The sequence below is a fragment of the Podarcis liolepis genome, assembly GCF_965112155.1.
Source record: "Podarcis liolepis genome assembly, chromosome: 5".
Lineage (NCBI taxonomy): Eukaryota > Metazoa > Chordata > Lepidosauria > Squamata > Lacertidae > Podarcis > Podarcis liolepis.
The window spans coordinates 11,474,293-11,493,318 of record NC_139556.1 but is presented as its reverse complement, the minus strand read 5'-3'; the positions used below and the strand labels follow the sequence as shown (position 1 = coordinate 11,493,318).

The 19,026-nt window shown below is 45.9% G+C and overlaps 1 protein-coding gene across 50 annotated transcripts in view; it reads right to left on the bottom strand.

Moving 5' to 3' along the window:
- SORBS1 (sorbin and SH3 domain containing 1) overlaps window positions 1-19,026 on the bottom strand; it is a 202,418-nt gene that overhangs the window by 116,997 nt on the left and 66,395 nt on the right. For 46 of the 50 annotated variants that reach the window (XM_083505397.1, XM_083505398.1, XM_083505430.1 and 43 more), the window contains exons 1-2: window positions 6,325-6,482; window positions 1,997-2,052 (exon numbers count right to left, since the gene is read on the bottom strand). In XM_083505397.1, coding sequence (XP_083361523.1) covers window positions 1,997-2,052; window positions 6,325-6,359 — 91 coding nt within the window. In that variant the 5' untranslated portion in view covers window positions 6,360-6,482. Of the gene's footprint in view, window positions 1-1,996; window positions 2,053-6,324; window positions 6,494-19,026 lie in introns of those variants that run through there. The other 4 variants (XM_083505434.1, XM_083505438.1, XM_083505445.1 and 1 more) reach the window with 2 other exon arrangements.

Here is a 19,026-nt window from a genome sequence, read left to right as displayed (position 1 = left end):
GACTGCTACACTGTGCTGAGACTTCAGACTTGCAGCAGCAACAGCCTCCAACTTCTAGCCGAGGACTGTTCTGGGACCTCAAAATCAAGCTCAGCTAATAAATTAGATGCTTTGGAGATCAAGGGCACAACTCGCATTTTGCCCCCGAGTATAAACAGCATCTTAAAGGAGAACCCACACTCACAGTTTATGGCCACTTCTTGCAGAAGATAAGTAAACGGCTTAAAATATTTGCATGCTTAGGGAAATGTCTTATTTGACATCTGAGGCAGACTTGCCAAACTTGTTGTCGATCTTCTGGGCCTTTTTGGAATTCTAGGTCAGGTGCATTCCAAGCAGAAAAATTGTCAACATCTAGTCAACATCAGGTTCCTCGCCCTCAATCTAACTACTCCGTAAGTTTGCTGCTCCTGGAAGCTAGGGGTGCAAGTACCGGTCAAATGCAATACCTGAAGTTACTCCTAGAATGCTGGGATGGTTCTCTGCATTGCTTCCGGCAGAATACATTATGGTTACCAGATGCCCCCGTTTCCCGGGGACAGTCCCCGGATTTACAAATCTGTGCCTTGGACAAAATCTGTCCCCGGAACATCCCCGGATTTCATTTAATGTCCCTGGATTTTTATTGTAAGTGTTGTAGATTTATTAGTAGGGAATGAATGTTGCGTGTGTGGGATGTAAACACAGGAGCGGTCAATGACAACATTCCTAGAGTGTACATGTTAGAACATGGGGAGGGATGTCTGTCCAGCAAGCAGGTAAACTTCCTGGGGACGGACTTCCTCCGCACGTGACCAGAGGTGGGTGTGGCCTCACCTGTGCAGGTAATGACAAAAGCACAGGGCAGGCAGCCATCTCTCTCTCTCTGCCATTTTTCTTCAATGAGGAAACATCTAAGGATGCTCTCTTGGCTCCCAGCCAAGAGAGGAGATAAGGACTATCTTGTTACAAGATAGATTCTAAATGTATGTAACTTTTTAAGCCTGTCTGCCTTCCGGGATCATATTGTGAACGGGACGTGAGTAAACTCTTTTATACTTGTATAAAGACTGTGTTGTGTCTTGTATTTTAAGAGGGAACAAAAGGGGAAATTACCAGAGTAATTATTATAGAGGTTCTAGCGAACCTGTGCACACGTTACCGTTGCGAACCTAAAGGGGAATGTCTATAAACTCTGCTGATATTTTGGGAACTTGTTAGCACAAGTTGGATAAGGATATAATTAGTCAATATATCCTCTCCTGCACCCCAGAACATTCCCACAGCGTGATTGGTTTAACAGCACAAGACACATCATATGGGGACTTCCGGCGAGCCAAAATGGCGGGCGCCACGGCAGCGAGCAACTCCTGAAGCCAGCCAGAGCCAATTGCTCTACCAGCCTGGCTCCAGGCTGCTGAGACTGCTTCTGCCACTGCCGAGGGGGAACCGGGGACGCCCGGTGCGTCAACTGGGGGAATGGCACACACACACACACACACACACACACACACACACACACGATCCAAATCGAGCTGGGAGTGAGAGCACCCGGCCGACTGCCCAGCGGCACTCCGGGGCCAGTAAAAACCCCGGAGCCGACGCAGGGAGAAGGAGGAGAGGAGGAGGAGAAGGAAGAAAGAGAAAGAAGAAGGAGAAAAAAGAGGGAGCTCCAACCTTGGTGTGCCACCGCTGCCGCTGAGGAGGAGAGGTAGGAGAGCACCGGGAGGGCAAGGACACGTGGCCGAGCCCAGCCCAACCCAAGCCTATCCCACGGCGGCTAGCGCTCCAAGAGAGCAGGCCAGGGCCCAGAGAAAGACCGCGCGACAGAGGTGACCACAGAAGATAAGATATTACTTCTTAATTTATTTATTTTTTTAAAAAAAAAATCAGTAACTTTTTTTCTCTTTTTAAAAAAAGTGTCCCCGGATCCTTTGAAAAAAATCTGGTAACCTTAGAATACAACATTCACAAGACGATAAGAGGCGGAAGAAAACAACAGGGAGAGCCAACTTACCAGAAGTCATCGTGCCAGAGGATCTCAGCTTCTCCACATGCGAATTCGGATCCTCTCTGTAAAATGAAAGACAGGAAAGGTCACAAGTGTATGTCAGTAGCCTGGATAGCTCAGTTGGTTAGAGCACGGTGCTGATCATGCCAAGGTTGCAGGTTTGATCCCTGCATGGGACAGCTGCATTTTCCTAAACTGCAGGGGACTGGACTAGATGATCCACAGGGTCCCTTCCAATTCTACAGTTCCATGATTCTATGCCCACAACAACTAATATAACATTTTGCCTTTCTACAGTATGAGCAAGAGACACAAAGAGAGGCTTAGAGGACTGTATTCAGCCCCAACTCCTGTTTCAATATAAAAAAAGGTAAAGGTAAAGGACCCTTGGATGGTTAAGTCCAGTCAAAGGCAACCATGGGGTTGCGGCGCTCATCTCACTTTCAGGCCGAGGGAGCTGGCGTTTGTCCACGGACAACTTTCCAGGTCATGTGGCCAACAGGACTAAACCGTTTCTGGTGCAACAGAACACTGTGACGGAAGCCAGAGTGCATGGAAACGCCGTTTACCTTCCCGCCGCAGTGGTACCTATTTATCTACTTGCACTGGTGTGCTTTCAAACTGCTAGGTTGGCAGAAGCTGGGGCAGAGCAATGGGAGCTCATCCTGTCGCAGGGATTCGCACCGCCGACCTTCCAATCAGCAAGCCCAAGAGGCTCAGTGGCTTAGACCACAGCGCCACCCGCATGTTTCCCACAGTAGTGGTATCATGTTACATGCGCAAGAGCTAAAAACGACATTCCCACTGAAATTCCCCTTCCCCCACTTTCTCCCACTCCATTTTCATCGCCGTGAGGGGAAGAGGGACCCATCAACTGGAGACAACTGCAGTATATAAGGCTTAGCAAGAAAACACACATCCCAAGTATATATCTGTCATGGGGCTGACTGCCTTATTCTTTTCTTACATCTGGAGAACTCAAGAGCATACAAGTGGGAGCCCTGCTGATGGGAGCCAAGGTGAAATCATGTTCTGCGGGATGCGGCAACCACAAATGGTCTGGCCCAACAAGGATTTGCCTTTTCAATATTTCTTAATACTTATCTCAAAAATGTTCTAGGTATTCTGCCACGGGAATCCACACACACACACACACACACACACACACACACACAAGCTGGGCAAGCTGCTAAGAAGCAAACTAATGGAATGTCCTGCTCTTTTCCCCCCTGGAAAACACCGAAGAATAAGAGAGGGAGATGTTGTTGGCGTCCCCGTTTCTGCTGATAAAAGAATGCATTCACTTTTGTGCCGTTCATTCCTGGCCTTTCTACAGCGTTGCTGCATTTTGAAAATGCATCTCAGCATCCTGGTCCTGAACACAGAATGAAAGAGTTATAGACTTGTGGTTAAAATGTGGCTTTGGTGGCAGATGGTCTTTCCTCCTTTCACTGGACCTTTGTTGCTAGTTAAATGAACAATGGGAATATATTCTCAAATTACTTTCAGCTCACAGCCTATCCGCTGGTGGACGTCTTGTGAGTTAGCAGGCTTTTCATCTTCTTCCCCAGTTCATATTCCTCAGCACTAAAACACAGTGTGAATTGTGTCGTTCTTTGTATTTATTACGTTTTCCTCTACCCTTCCCTTCAAGGATCTTTATATGGTTCCCCCTGTTTTAAAAGGTAAAAGGTAAAGGTAAAGGGACCCCTGACCATTAGGTCCAGTCGCGGACGACTCTGGGGTTGCGGCGCTCATCTCGCTTTACTGGCTGTGGGAGCCGGCGTACAGCTTCTGGGTCATGTGGCCAGCATGACTAAGCCGCTTTGGCGAACCAGAGCAGCGCACAGAAATGCCGTTTACCTTCCTGCCTGAGCGGTACCTATTTATCTACTTGCACTTTGACGTGCTTTCGAACTGCTAGGTTGGCAGGAGCAGGGACTGAGCAACAGGAGCTCACCCCGTCGCGGGGATTCGAACCGCCGACCTTCTGATTGGCAAGTCCTAGGCTCTGTGCTTTAACCCACAGCGCCACCCTCATCCCATTTTGAAAGGTAGCTTAGGAGAAATGTGCTTTCCTTCTTATCCTGTTGTGCTCCAGAGAGACAGAGAGTCTCCATGTGGGCTTTGTTTAGGAATCAGAAGTCATGCTATCCTATTCTGAACAACTGAATCAACCTAGGCACTAGCTGCTTAAAAATGAAAGAAGTAAAAGAAGAATGGATTCTAAAGCGAATGGACTATGCAGAACTGGCGGAACTAACGGCAAAAGTAAGAAACCAGAATGGCAGACTATGCATGGAAGAATGGAAGTCCTTTTTGGAATATCTGAAAAAATATATAATCAGATGAAATCGCGAGCAGGATTTGAAACATGAAGAGTGGTAGAAGGTTGATAACACATGAAATAGAATAATGTGTCTTAGGTGAAATGTTGGTTAGAATGCAATCTTGTAAATGGGATGGGATTAAGAACAGTGTGGAGCGAACGCCGGGAAGTCAAAATTTAGAGAGAAATGTATAATAAATTTGGAATCTGGAATATATATGTGAATATTTTAAAGTTTAATAAAAATTTGACCCCCCCCAAAAAAAAAAAATGAAAGAAAGATGCAAACAGCCTAGGCCTATGTTGATAATATTGCAATGGTGTGAAGAAAGCAACCTGAACACTTATTTTTAAGAAATATATCCTCCTCTCCCAGTGTTCTCCCATCAAAGGGAGTGATAAGGTCTGTCTGTACCTGCTTAATTTCAGCAATGATACCACACCAGCTGCTCCCAGATCATTCATTTTGCCCCATAACCAATACAATGGTACCTCGAGTTACAGACGCTTCAGGTTACAGACTCTGTTAACCCAGAAGTAGTACCTCGGGTTAAGAACTTTGCTTCAGGATGAGAACAGAAATCGTGCAGCGGCAGCAGGAGGCCCCATCGCTACTGCCGCGCCGCCGGAGCACAATTTCTGTTCTCATCCTGAAGCCAAGTTCTTAACCTGAAGCACTATTTCTGGGTTAGCGGAGTCCGTAACCTGAAGCGTCTGTAACCCGAGGTACCACTGTAGATTGGTAAGGAGAAAACGTATAAAGTTCTTTATATGTGATACTATCTAACTGTAACAATTAGTCTGCTTTTCAATCTGTAATAGGACAATGCCATGTAAAAAATATCAGCCACGTTGTATTGCAAATCTCTACAACAATGCTGTAAAGTAGGTCAGTAATTTGTTCTTTTATTGCCGCTGGAGGACTGCCTAAGCCAGCCTAACAGGTTAATGACAGAGGCGAGGTCTGAATTTGGGAAAACCCAAGTTGACGGATCACTGCGCTTGCCATTATGACAACAAAAACCTTGCAACAGGAATGGCACACCTCCGGGCATCTCACAAGTCTCCTCGCATAACCCTTGCCAATCCTTTGGATGTGTGATAGCTATAGACCTTTGTAGCTCTGACCAGCTCCAAGCCGTCTAAAAACAACAACCAGAAACTCTCTCAACAACAGCTGCAGTTGAGCAATGCCTCAAAACCAGGACGGGACTAGAAATTAAACTATACGACACAGGCTGGTCAATGCGGCACCCGCATCAATGCAAGAGGCCAGAAATATTTACAGTGGTACCTTGGTTCTCAAACTAAATCCGTTCTGGAAGTCCATTCCAAAACCAAGGCGTTCCAAAACCAAGGCGCGGTTTCCCATAGAAAGTAATGCAAAACAGATTAATCCGTTCCAGACTTTTAAAAACCACCCCTGAAACAGCAAATTGACGTGGATTTTACTATCTAACGAAACCACTGATCCATAAAATAAAAGCAATAAACAATGTATTGCAGTCACACAATCAATCAATCAGTAGCTGAACTGGGTTCTACGCAGTCACAAAAACAAAACAAAAAGAGCCGCAAAAACAAAAAAGCAAAATAAATAGCAAAACCAGACAGACCTCAGCGTAAGACTCAAAGCGGAAGTGTGGCACTCGAATCGGAAGCGTAACACTCAAAACAGAGCATGTTTGGCTTCCAAAAAAAATTCACAAACCGGAACACTTACTTTCGGGTTTGCAGTGTTTGGGTTCCAAGTTGTTTGAGTACCAAGGCGTTTGAGAACCAAGGTACAGTGGACCCTCTGGATACGAACTTAATTTGTCCTGGGAGTCCATACGAAAAGCCCGTCTCCGCAGACGTCGCTTCTGCGCACACGCACGGCGCGATAAAGCGCTTCTGGGTTTGCCATGTTCGTAACTCGAAATTACGTTACCCGAAGGTAACGTAACCCAAGATACCACTGTACCACTGTACTAGAGAGCTAAAATTGGACACACTGCCCCCTTACCTTTGGTCAGGTTCTTCTACCAGAGCAGGTGCCATATTCTGCAATCCTCATTTCAACTGGGGCGTAGAGTTATCACCCCGAGTCCGAAGCATGCTGTGTGTGTCCTGCTTGGCTGAAGTGTAGGAAGAACTGGCATCAGGAAACCGTCTTCCTGTCCTTCCGACACCTTTAAATACTCCATCCCACCCCCGGCTGTGCTTTATAATTAGAAGAGCTCATCTGAGTCATGTCATTTGCCTCGTCCTCCTCCTCCTCCTCCTCCCAGCTTGCCTGGCACAGTCCCCCTCTCACTTGGACATCAGCCAGAACCGCAATTCTTTTCGGCAGATCGGGGTGGAATCGGTGGAGAGGGACTCGCCGGCTCGAAGAGGAGGAAAGGGGGAAGAAGTCCTTTGCAGAAACAGTCGGCTGAAACCTGGATGTGTCGCATGAGGAAAGCAGGCAAGCTCAGCCTCGGTGCGATGGTGGCTGGAGGGTGACTGAATGTCGTCATTTTCAAATAACCGGCATCTACTATGCATGCCACCCGTTCCAGCTCTATGGGGCAGGGATCACACCAGCTGTCAGGCAAATATTTCTACAGTCATCAACAGTGGCTCAGTAGGAGGAGGGCTGTAGGTTTTGTTTTCTCCCTAGCAATGGGGAATTTGCGGTGGGTTGTTGTTTTTCCCCTGGGTGAATTTTCTGCAGAAACTAGAGCTTGTGTTCTGGGCACCACAATTCAAGAAGGACACTGACAAACTGGAACGTGTCCAGAGGAGGGCAACCAAAATGGTCAAAGGCCTGGAAACGATGCCTTATGAGGAACGGCTAAGGGAGCTGGGCATGTTTAGCCTGGAGAAGAGGAGGTTAAGGGGTGATATGATAGCCATGTTCAAATATATAAAAGGATGTCACATAGAGGAGGGAGAAAGGTTGTTTTCTGCTGCTCCAGAGAAGCAGACACGGAGCAATGGATCCAAACTACAAGAAAGAAGATTTCACCGAAACATTAGGAAGAACTTCCTGACAGTAAGAGCTGTTTGACAGTGGAATTTGCTGCCAAGGAGTGTGGTGGAGTCTCCTTCTTTGGAGGTCTTTAAGCAGAGGCTTGACAACCATATGTCAGGAGTGCTCTGATGGTGTTTCCTGCTTGGCAGGGGGTTGGACTCGATGGCCCTTGTGGTCTCTTCCAACTCTATGATTCTATGATTCTATGGTTGTGTGGTTCCAGCATCAGGCTAGAGCCTCGGTGATCAGCTTTCAAATCTCCACTCAGCCCACTGGGTGTACTTGGGCCAGTCACCATTTCCTGGCCTAACCTACCTCGCAGAATTGTTGTGAGGATTCAATGGAGGTGGAGGGAGAAGCCTGTACACATCAAACTCCATGGAGGAAAGTTGGGACATAAAAGTAACATTAAATAAATGAACAGGAAATGGAAACAGCTGGAGCCTTTAGCTCACAGTCTCTCTCTGCAGAACTGAAATTGCAAATATCTTTATAGGGGGCGAGGAGAGAATTGACAGCAACCACAGCAGGGCTAATCCAAGGAAGAATCAGGACCGCCTGGACCAGAAGAAAATTCCTTGCATGGGAATAACTTATGCTCCTGTACTCAAAATATTCAGTGGGGTTTGACACATGGCAAAATATTTCTGCTTCACCGCATGCTCACAGGGAAGAATCAGCTACTAGTCATAGCTTGCCTCTGTGTACACTGGGAGGCACACATACATTCACCAAACATGACAAAAATGCAGGCCAGATTCTCACGCTGCCTTATGCAGAAGCGACTTGGTTCTCATGTAATGTGACTCTCGGCATAAGCCTCAACAAGCTTTGACCACACTAAGCCTCTGCTCTCTTAACCCACTGTAATCTAAGCCACTTTTTAAGGCCTACAACACAATCCTCTTAGAAGCCGGGGGGGGAGTTGCAGTACTAGCCTAAGCTGCCCACCAGCCTTGACATACCTGACCGGTGTTTCTCAAACTTAGGTCCCTAGCTGTTGTTGGACTACAACTCCCATCATCCCTAGCTAGCAGGGCCGGTGGTCAGGGAGGATGGGCGTTGTAGTCCAACAACATCTGGGGACCCAAGTTTGAGAAACACTGTTTGACCTAATGATGTCGTGACCTTAGAACTTGCTCCTGACACGTTGACTGATTTGATAAGACAAAAACCAAAGAATATAATCCAGAAACAATGGAAATGATTATGTAGGCAAGGATTAAATGTAAGGTATTGGTTGTGTTTAGAATAGATTTATGAAAGATTTAGAAAACTTACTGATTAGAATATTTGTGTGAGATTGTATGGGGAAAATGCGGAATAACAGATACAGTCTTGCTTAAAATGCATATAGGAAGAGCAGTGTAAGCAATGGAAGTCAATGAAATTTTATTATTATTTTCATATTGAGATATTTGTAGAATAAACTTGGAAGAAATTCTTCCAACTTTTTTCCTTCTTTTTTCTTTTGTTCCTTTTTTCATATAAATGTGCTTATCTGAAAGATTATGTATCTATGTATGTATGTATTTGCAATATTTTGCTTATATATCGTAACGATTACGTTAAAAAAAGAAAAAAGAAAAAAATACAAATAAAACTTGCTCCTCCAGCCAAGCAACTTGTCCCTCACGGTGGGGATCTGCTGCCCAGCTTCTGTTTCCTTGGTCCTTGACTCCTGCCTGGATGTGACTATGTAGGAACCACTGTTGGCACTCTGCTTTGGGCTGACTTTGGACCAGCATTTGTGGCTGCTATCTGAAGACATTGCGTTGTCAGGAATGAGCCGCTGTACGGCAAAGAAAGAGGAGATGGCCTAAACTGAGGATTACAGTGGTGCCCCGCAAGACGAATGCCTCGCAAGACGGAAAACTCGCTAGACGAAAGAGTTTTCCGTTTTGGAGGTGCTTCGCAAAACGAATTTCCTATGGGCTTGCTTCGCAAGACGACAATGTCTTGCGAGTTCCTGCTGGTTTTTTTTCCCTTTCCCCCCCTTTTTCTAAGACGCTAAGCCGCTTATTAGCTGATCCGATCAGCAGATAAGCCGCTAAAAGCCGCTAATAGCGCTAATCCGTCAATGGGCTTGCTTCGCAAGACGAAAAAACCGCTAGACGAAGAGAATCACAGAACGGATTCTTTTCGTCTTGCGAGGCACCACTGTACATGCTTTTGAATCCTGAATAGTAATACAGTGGTGCCTCGGGTTACATACGCTTCAGATTACATATGCTTCAGCTTACAGACTCCGCTAACCCAGAAATATTACCTCAGGTTAAGAAATTTGCTTCAGGATGAGAACAGAAATCGTGCAGTGGTGGCACAGCGGCAGCAGGAGGCCCCATTAGCTAAAGTGGTGCTTCGGGTTAAGAACAGTTTCAGGTTAAGAACGGACCTCCGGAACGAATTAAGTACTTAACCCGAGGTACCACTGTATTTGGTTACGTTCCAGGTAAGTTAGGGCTTCTAAGGGGGCACATTTAAAGGTGTTCCGAACACCTCTGGAGCTCGTAAGAAGCATCAGCAAAAATTAGATCAGATACTCGCTTCTTCTACCCTTTCCAAATGATCTTTCCTCATCAATAAATGACATATAATGATGCCCAAAGCAACAACTCTGTTGAGGCACTTGTTCCCTGCAAGTCCAACCTGGTAGGGCACTGACACTTGAGAACAGCCGTCAGCTGGACAAACTGGGTGGCCTGGCGCTTATTAGGGGTTTGTAAACAGGCCTGAGACAACTTGTCTTCACGTAGTATAAATGAGGCCTATTAGGATGCCACGAAAGTATGTGCTGTACTCTATGCAAAAATAACAGCAAGAAGACTCCAGAGTGACCCGGGGAGAGATTTAGAAGGGGCAAGCGGAGAGGCAGTAGGAAAAGTCCAACTGCAAAGAGGTCTGCATTCCAGCAAGGCTGTCCTTAAGACCTGCTGGTTCCCAAAGCTAGGAAGGCACAAACAAGGCTTCTAAAGGACTTCCCAGGTGGAAATGCCAACTAGTGATGGAGGAAGCCTCTTGGGTACCTGGAGACGCAGCGCCCATGACAGCCCATCCCACCTGCTGCCTCTCTCTCCCCCCCCCAGCTGTAGGGTGACTGAGGCCCCACCATAATTGTCAACCGTCCCTTATTTGGTGGGAAACTCCCTTATCCCAGCACCGTTTCCTGCTGCTGTCCCGGATTGATGATGTCCCTTAAATTTCCCGGGTTTCAAAGGAAGCAGCTCCTCTCCCTCCCTCCCTGCCGGCCAGGGAGGAGGGAGGCTCCAACTGTGTTGCTTGGCTGCATTGCTCACCCAATAAGGAGTCTGAGAACGACTGGGGGGTGGAGCTTGCATGCCTTGTGCCCGGCCGCGTTGCCTGGGGACTTGCCTTTGCTCAGCGCTTCCCAACAGAGAGGTGACGGTGGTTTTCCTTGCTGCATCCCCTTTGCCGGGTTGCTGCGCTGTGGGAACCACTGCTTGAGGCTTCGTTTGGCTGCTGGTTGACTAAAATCCCTTATTTCGGCTGCTGATCCCTTATTTTCGAGGCTGCTGGTCCCTTATTTTCAAATCTGTAAGTTGACAGCTATGGGCCCCACAGCGCACCGTGTCCCTATTGGCATGGCAATGATCTGCCCAGGGGAGATTTTGTCACCCCCCCTTCAGGGATGGCACCTGGGGCTACCACACCCCCCACACCCCCATTCTCCACCACTGATGCCAACCTCAGGGTGAAGATTTATGGGCTTGCTCGCTCAGGTCTCCTAACAAAGTTGAGAGAGAGATGAGATGAGATGTATCGTGGTTAAGGCTCCCTTGAAATGAAGGGCTTGTTGTTGCTGTTTTATAAGGAAGCTGGTGGAAACGGAAGCCGATACTTTGCAGGCAACAGGGAAATAATTAAAGACCGAGCTGCCAATTGCTCCGTTGCCAGAAGCAAGCCTTGTTTGCCAGGACTCACAAGATCTAGTGCACGAAGGCCAACTTTTCTAGGGCTAGTCCTGGGTTGCAATCCTAAACACACCGACTGGGGAGTACATTTCCTGCTGACACCTTATACAGTGGTACCTCGGGTTACATACGCTTCAGGTTACATACGCTTCAGCTTACAGACTCCGCTAACCCATAAATATTACCTCAGGTTAAGAACTTTGTGTTAAGTCGTGGGTTGACATAGCAGCCGGCACAGCGATTTCTTCAAGTAGCTCTTTATTGTGGTAAGCTGGAATAGAACTGACTGAGAACAGCTCAGCCGGCCTGTATTTATAGGCAGCCGGCTGTCAACATTGTAACCACCACAGCCCAGAGTTCCCGCCTAAAATAACTGCCGCGGACCTGAGTGAAAACTATCTACAGACCTGAGTGAAAACTATATACAGTATCCCCCTGTTGGCCCAGGGTGAAACTACACTACATAACACTTTGCTTCAGGATGAGAACAGAAATCATGCTCCGGCGGCACAGCGGCAGTGGGAGGCCCCATTAGCTAAAGTGGCGCTTTAGGTTAAGAACAGATTCAGGTTAAGAACAGACCTCCAGAATGAATTAAGTTCTTCACCCCAGGTACCACTGTGTCATTTTTATTCTTCCATCTGGTGACAGCCAGGCTGGGGGAGAAAAATACGAGGGGTGATGCTGCCTAAGAGAAAGTAGGGGGGGGGCTAGACTTGGCTTCCGTTGACTGCAGGTCCTCTTAACTGATTCCATCATTTTATATGAAACAGGACAGAGAGAGATGGGGTGGGGAAGCAGATGTGGTTCTTTCAGTCATGTCTAGTGGTTTAGTCAGAAGCCTTTTTGGGGAGGGGTCTACTGAATTACTGAATATGGATTAAGGTCCGTATAGTAAAAGCTATGGTTTTCCCAGTAGTGATGTGTGGAAGTGAGAGCTGGACCATAAAGAAGGCTGATCGCCGAAGAACTGATGCTTTTGAATTATGGTGCTGGAGGAGACAATTGAGAGTCCCATGGACTGCAAGAAGATCAAACCTCTCCATTCTGAAGGAAATCAGCCCTGAGTGCTCACTGGAAGGACAGATCCTGAAACTGAGGCTCCAATACTTTGGCCACCTCATGAGAAGAGAAGACTCCCTGGAAAAGACCCTGATGTTGGGAAAGATGGAGGGCACAAGGAGAAGGGGACGAGATGATTGGCTAGTGTTCCAGCTTGAGTTTGACCAAACTGTGGGAGGCAGTGGAAGACAGGAGTGCCTAGCGTCCTCTGGTCCATGGGGGTCATGAAGAGTCGGACACAACTAAACGACTAAACAACAACAACTGAATTACTGAAACTTGTGGAGCTTCCCTGACTTCCGAGTGACTTAACTGGGGAAGTGAACAGGCTTCTGACAGCTGGAGTTCTTCCTTCTCAACATGGCCCCATGCCCGCTACGCATCTTGCTGTTTCCTGGTCAGGAACAATGCTTGAACGTGGCTTCGGTCTTCCAGAGCTCCGACGTGCTTCTTGGTCCTCTGGCTACCCTTGCCTCTGGATTGCCCCAAAGCTCCTGGTGTCCTGGTAACTTCAGACACTGACTATGATACACATGTTAATTCTTCATATCCTGCTCTGGCCAAACCGGTTTTGTTTTGAATGCAGCACTTCAAGCTGTGCACAGGAAACGCAAAATCTACACCCCACAAGTACCGTTTTTCTTCCTGAAGGATGTTGTTCATTTTCGGTGCAACAATCATACTTATTGGATAGTGATTATGTCCAGTGGGTGCCTTGGACATTCTACGGAAAGGCAGGGACTACATTTAAAATAAGAAATAATAAAAATACATGCAAACTGTTATGTACTGAAGTTCTCACCCTGGGCCAGCAGGGGGATACTGTAGATAGTTATGCAGATAATAAGGGATAGAAAGTGACGTTCAGTGATTAGATAGTTTTAGAAAATTGTTACAGTTACATTGTACTAGAGCTCTATATAAGCAGGCTGACTGAACCCTTCAGTTCAGTTCTGTCCTGGCCTGTGAATAAACAAGAGCTGTTTGAAGAATCGCTGTGTCGTCTGATATGTTCACCCAAAACTTAACACAAGCAAATACAGTGGTACCTCCGGTTAAGAACTTGATTCTGGAGGTCCATTCTTAACCTGAAACTGTTCTTAACCTGAGGTACCACTTTAGCTAATGGGGCCTCCTGCCGCTGCTGCCGCGCCGCCGGAGCACAATTTCTGTTCTCATCCTGAAGCAAAGTTCTTAACCCAAGGTACTATTTCTGGGTTAGCGGAGTCTGTAACCTGAAGCGTCTGTAACCCGAGGTACCACTGTACATTTACAGAGCCTGGGAGCTTCAAACACTGATAGCAGCACCACTGCAAATGTCCTGGAATCAGTGTTTGGAACTGCCATTGTTCTAGGCACATTTTGCAACAGGGAATTTCATTAGCATGAGCAGTTTCTGAGCTCAGGGCGCAGTACTGCATCTAAAATTTCAGATTAAAGCTGTAGAGTGGAAGGAAAGGAGGACCTTTTTTCTGCCTCCCCACTTCCAGGTACTCTCTGAAGACTGGAGAAGAGACCCTCTTAAGAATATTAGGGGGATGGGCAAGGGAAGGACTAGACCATGTGAAAAATGAACATAATATTTTAACTGCAGCTCATTTTCAGCTTCGTATTACTGGTATAAAAAAATCGCACCTAGACTTTCTGTTTTACCGCCCATAACCTAAGTTTAAGGTGACGATTAGCTCCTAGCTTTCTTATCTCAGTTTCTAACACTGCCTGGAATGCTATGGAAGCAAAATTGGAAGGCGGGGAGAGCATAGCTGTCAACTTACAGATTTGAAAATAAGGGACCAGAAGCCTCGAAAATAAGGGATCAGCAGCCAAAATAAGGGATTTTGCCAGCACAGGTATGTTCAACTTCTGGGCCCCTCCGAGCCAAAGGCAGAAAGCCCAGCCAGCAGCCAAACAAAGCCTCAAGCGGTGGTTCCCACAGCGCAGCAACCCGGCAAAGGGGATGCAGCAAGGAAACCACCGTCACCTCTCTGCTGGGAAGCGCTGAGCAAAGGCGAGTCGCCAGGCAATGCGGCCGATTTGATTGGCACAAGGCATGCAAGCTCCACCCCCAGTCGTTCTTAGACTCCTTATTGGGTGAGCAACGCAGCCAAGCAACACAGTTGGAGCCTCCCTCCTCCCTGGCCGGCAGGGAGGGAGGGAGAGGAGCTGCTTCCTTCGAAACCCGGGAAATTTAAGGGACATCATCAATACGGGACAGCAGCGGGACACGGCGCTGGGATAAGGGACTTTCCCATCAAATAAGGGACGGTCGACAGCTATGGGGGAGAGGGGAGCGCATGTGGAAGAAATCAGTCTGCCCTTCTTTTCCAATAGGTCCTGCCTAAACATCTCCCTCCCATAAGGGCTAAGACTCTAAAAAGAAACAGGGCCAGCCCAAGACATTTCGGCAGCTGAGGCAAACCACAAAATGGTGTCCCTCCACCAAGGAGGAAAGGGCAAGTGAAGATCTACATCCGGAACAAGGCGGGTGGGGAGGGGGGAGAGAGTCAAACTTGCCTGAATCAAACACTTTCACGGCCCCCACCATTTCCTTCCTAGGGTTTGGAGGAGACCAGCAGCACCTATTCACTGATAGACTGCTGTAGAGGTGGCATAGGGAGGCAGGTCTGGCCAGTGTTTGAAATTAGCCAGTCGCCAGGCGCATTTTGCACCCGGCTCTCGACCACTTGTGACCAAGTGAAGATGTCTATGCACCAGGATGGCACCAGAGATCACCATCAGGAGGTGTGTGCCTGGAGATCACTAGATCGGGACATTTTCACACACTAATACCCCATCCTGTAGAATTCTATCCGTTGCTGTATTTGTCGCTCCATAAGACGCACTTTTTTCTTCCCAAAAAGTAAGGCGAAATGTCTGTGCGTCTTATGGAGTGAATGCGTGGTCCCTGGAGCTGAATTGCCCAGGGGCAAAAAACAGATCATGCTTCTTCTTTTTTTGAAAGAGGGAAGGGGGTGTTGAAACAAAGCCGCTGAACAACTGATCAGCAAGCGATTGAGAGGGGAGATAAGGGACTCTAGTGATAAAGGAGGCTGCCTGGGAAGGGGGAGGTAAAGACAGCGAACTTGCAAGGAGAGGAGACAGGAAGATTAAAGAAATGAGGAGAGAAATTAGAAGAAAAGGAGGAGCAAAAAACTGCTCCAGCTAAGGAAAAGACACTAAGGCAAACAAGAGGGAAGGGAGTGTTGAAAGGAAGCAGCTGATTGGCAAGCAATCGGGGAGGGAGATAAGGGATGCTAGTGATAAAGGAGGCTCCCTGGGAGGGGGAAGGTAAAAGCCCATGGATCCTCAGGATTTTTGCACTGGGTCACCCCAAATTCACCATCAGATCACATAGAGTGTCCAAAGCACCTGCACCATCAGATCACATAGCACAGCCTGAACCAAAAAACACATGCACCCACTGTTACAAAGCACAGATCCACATGGATCCTCAGGATTTTTGCATTGGGCTACCCCAAACTCACTGTCAAATCACATGTCTGCGGCCACAGCATGAACCACAAAAATCATACATCCACTGTTTCATTCAGAATATATTTTTTTCTTGTTTTCCTCCTATAAAAACTATGTGCGTCTTATGGTCAGGTGCGTCTTATGGAGCGAAAAATACGGTATATTTTGTCTGCACCATTGGAATGAATTTCAGGGACCAAAATGCTTTTTCTGTGAAGCCTGAGCAGAAGCAAGGAACGATGTTCTAGCTAACTGTTGTCGCTTGTTGCAGAGGATGACCTGAATCACTTCAGGCCTCACGCCAGCTATTTCCCTCTCAGTCACATCTCCAAAGCAGAGCCAAGTAGCTTCCCTCAGTGTTTTCTCCAGGAACTGAACAGAGGAGAGGGGGGTGCTGGGTTTTCAGAAGGGGTGAGTTTTAATTAAAAGTTAGGTACAGTACATTCGTTTTCAGTTGCTTCCTGCGTGTCCAGTAATTATGTTTTGTCCGTTGATGCACTTACGAGTGGATTCACATGACAACTTTTTCCAGAACATAAAATTCTATTCAGAGACGAGAAGGAACACTGGGGTCTTTGTTGCATTAACAAGTAACCAGAGATTATTTCCTTGCATTCACCCCTTGTTCACATACAACAGCGGCTCCCAAACTTTCAGTTGTTCTGACCGCTTGTCGCTTTCCCTGACGCAGGAGTCCTCAGAACCAAAGCGTCCCTATGAAAAGACGCCGCTACACCCGAGTAAACAGTGAAATAACTGCCCTTTTGAGATGCACGGATATGATCAGTGACTTGGCTAATAGTCACCAATCATATGGGTGGATAAAAATCAATGATTTATCATTATTTTTTAAAATGGATTTTTTAAAATTTTAATTGGATTTTTTTTTTAATTGGATTTTTAAAATAAAATGCTTTTGGAGGAAAAATCTTTCTAAAGATAGTTTTCTATTTAAGTTACATTATAGTCCGAAGGCTATTTGTCAGGAAACAAGGATTTGTTTAAAGTTTTTCATGTGTGCTAAAATTCAGTCTAAGTTTTTCTTTTCTAAAACAAAAATTGTTTAGCCACATCAGTTAACAAACATGGATACATATGCTAGAATGTTATTGTTTTAGTTAAATTGTTGAAATTGTTATTAAGGAAATGATTATTTTTCTCCTTCCAATAAAGTACAGTACAGCAGAAAAGTTGTCCAAATATAAACAGTTAATCATGAAATTATTGTGAGGTTTAATAAATTATCTGCCTATATATTTCTAATAGTATAACCAAATCAGTAATTTTTTATATAACTGTAAAAACTACTCTGTTTATTATTCCAAAAATGAAACCTTCATCTGGTTGTAAATATTAAGATTATATCAGCAAGAATGAGTCTTTCTGTAAAAAAATATTTAAATCAATTCTTACTGACTAGTGATTTAAATCATGATTTAAATTGATTTGATTTAGCGATCTCTGGAACTAGCATCTATTTGTGTATGGGAATAATCTTAACACACTGCAGACACACTCTCACAAATGCTTAAGCTATGGTGAATGGGTTGCATTAATTCTTAGCCATCGACAAATACCTTCCCCCAAGAGATATAAACGGGGCACCTGCATCATAAATTCAAAGGCATCCTAAACTATGGTTTTACTGTACAAGGAATAGAGAATCCTTAATAACAGTGTCAGGGGGCATAAAAGCCTTGCCTCCAGCCATTTGTTAACAGTAATGGTAATAAAAATAGTGTTTGTTAATTTTTACAATAGTCTCAAAGCTCGCAAACATATAAAATCAACGAAAAGCCGGAAAATGTAAAAACAATGCACAGTGAAAGATTCCTTAAATGCTTGTCCAGTGCAATAAAAAATGCATCACTTTGCAAACAAATGGAGAAGCACCCTTAAGCATGTGCAGAGTTTTTTCCCATGCAACACAGAAAGCACCCACACACACACACCTGGTATGAGGTAATGAGTTTCTAGGTTAGAGGATACAACCCGGGCATTTCTCATTTTAGTAATTAAAGCACTAAGCATTAGCTACTGCCACCCTATCCAACACAATCTTGAATCAATATTTGTTTGGGGAAGAAAGTGTACGTCACCAAAACTCACCCAAAGGCTCTTTTGTATGCATATGAGCAAATCGCTTTTCCTTGTATGCCCAAATGTAGATTAACTGCACAAACCGCAAAAGCAGGCTTTGCCATTTTTGATCTCGAGGCGTGAGACAGAGGCTAACTTTGCTAGAATTTAAAAGCCAAGGAATCGCAATTTACAGTGGTACCTCGGGTTAAGTACTTAATTCATTCCGGAGGTCCGTTCTTAACCTGAAACTGTTCTTAACCTGAAGCACCACTTTAGCTAATGAGGCCTCCTGCTGCTGCCGTGCCACTGGAGCACGATTTCTGTTCTCATCCTGAAGCAAAGTTCTTAACCCGAGGTACTATTTCTGGGTTAGCGGAGTCTGTAACCTGAAGCATATGTAACCTGAGGTACCACTGTATAGGGCTGGCTATTGCACTATGAAATCGTATGCCGCAATGAACAGCAGTCATACCCACTAAGAAACAATGGAGGAGTAAGACCAGGAACACAAGTTTCTCAGAGGGCAGGTGTCTCCCCAGGCCTTGCCACCCCTCAGTCACCAGAAATGCCTGTTCCCTGATGCTAGTTATGCTTACGGTGGTACCTTGATTCTCAAACGCCTTGGTACTCAAACAACTTGGAACCCAAACACTGTAGGTGTCCCAGTTTGTGAACTTTTTTCAGAAGCCGAACGGGCTCTGTTTTGAGTGTTACACTTCCAATTTGAGCGCCACACAAACGTTGAGGTCTGTCTGTTTTTGCTATTTTGCATTTTTGTGGCTTTTTTGTGACTGTGTGGAACCCAGTTCAGCTACTGATTGATTGTGTGACTGCAGCACATTGTTTACTGCTTTCATTTTATGGATCAATGGTCTCGTTAGATAGTAAAATCCATGTTAAATTGCTGTTTTAGGGGTTGTTTTCAAAAGTCTGGAACGGATTAATCCGTTTTGCATTACTTTCTATGGGAAACCACGCCTTGGTTTTGGAACGCTTTGGTTTTGGAACGGACTTCCGGAACGGATTAAGTTTGCGAACCAAGGTACCACTGTACTTGTTAATTGACCACCCTGAAAAAGGGAGCTGGGCATGTTTAGCCTGGAGAAGAGGAGGTTAAGGGGTGATATGATAGCCATGTTCAAATATATAAAAGGATGTCACA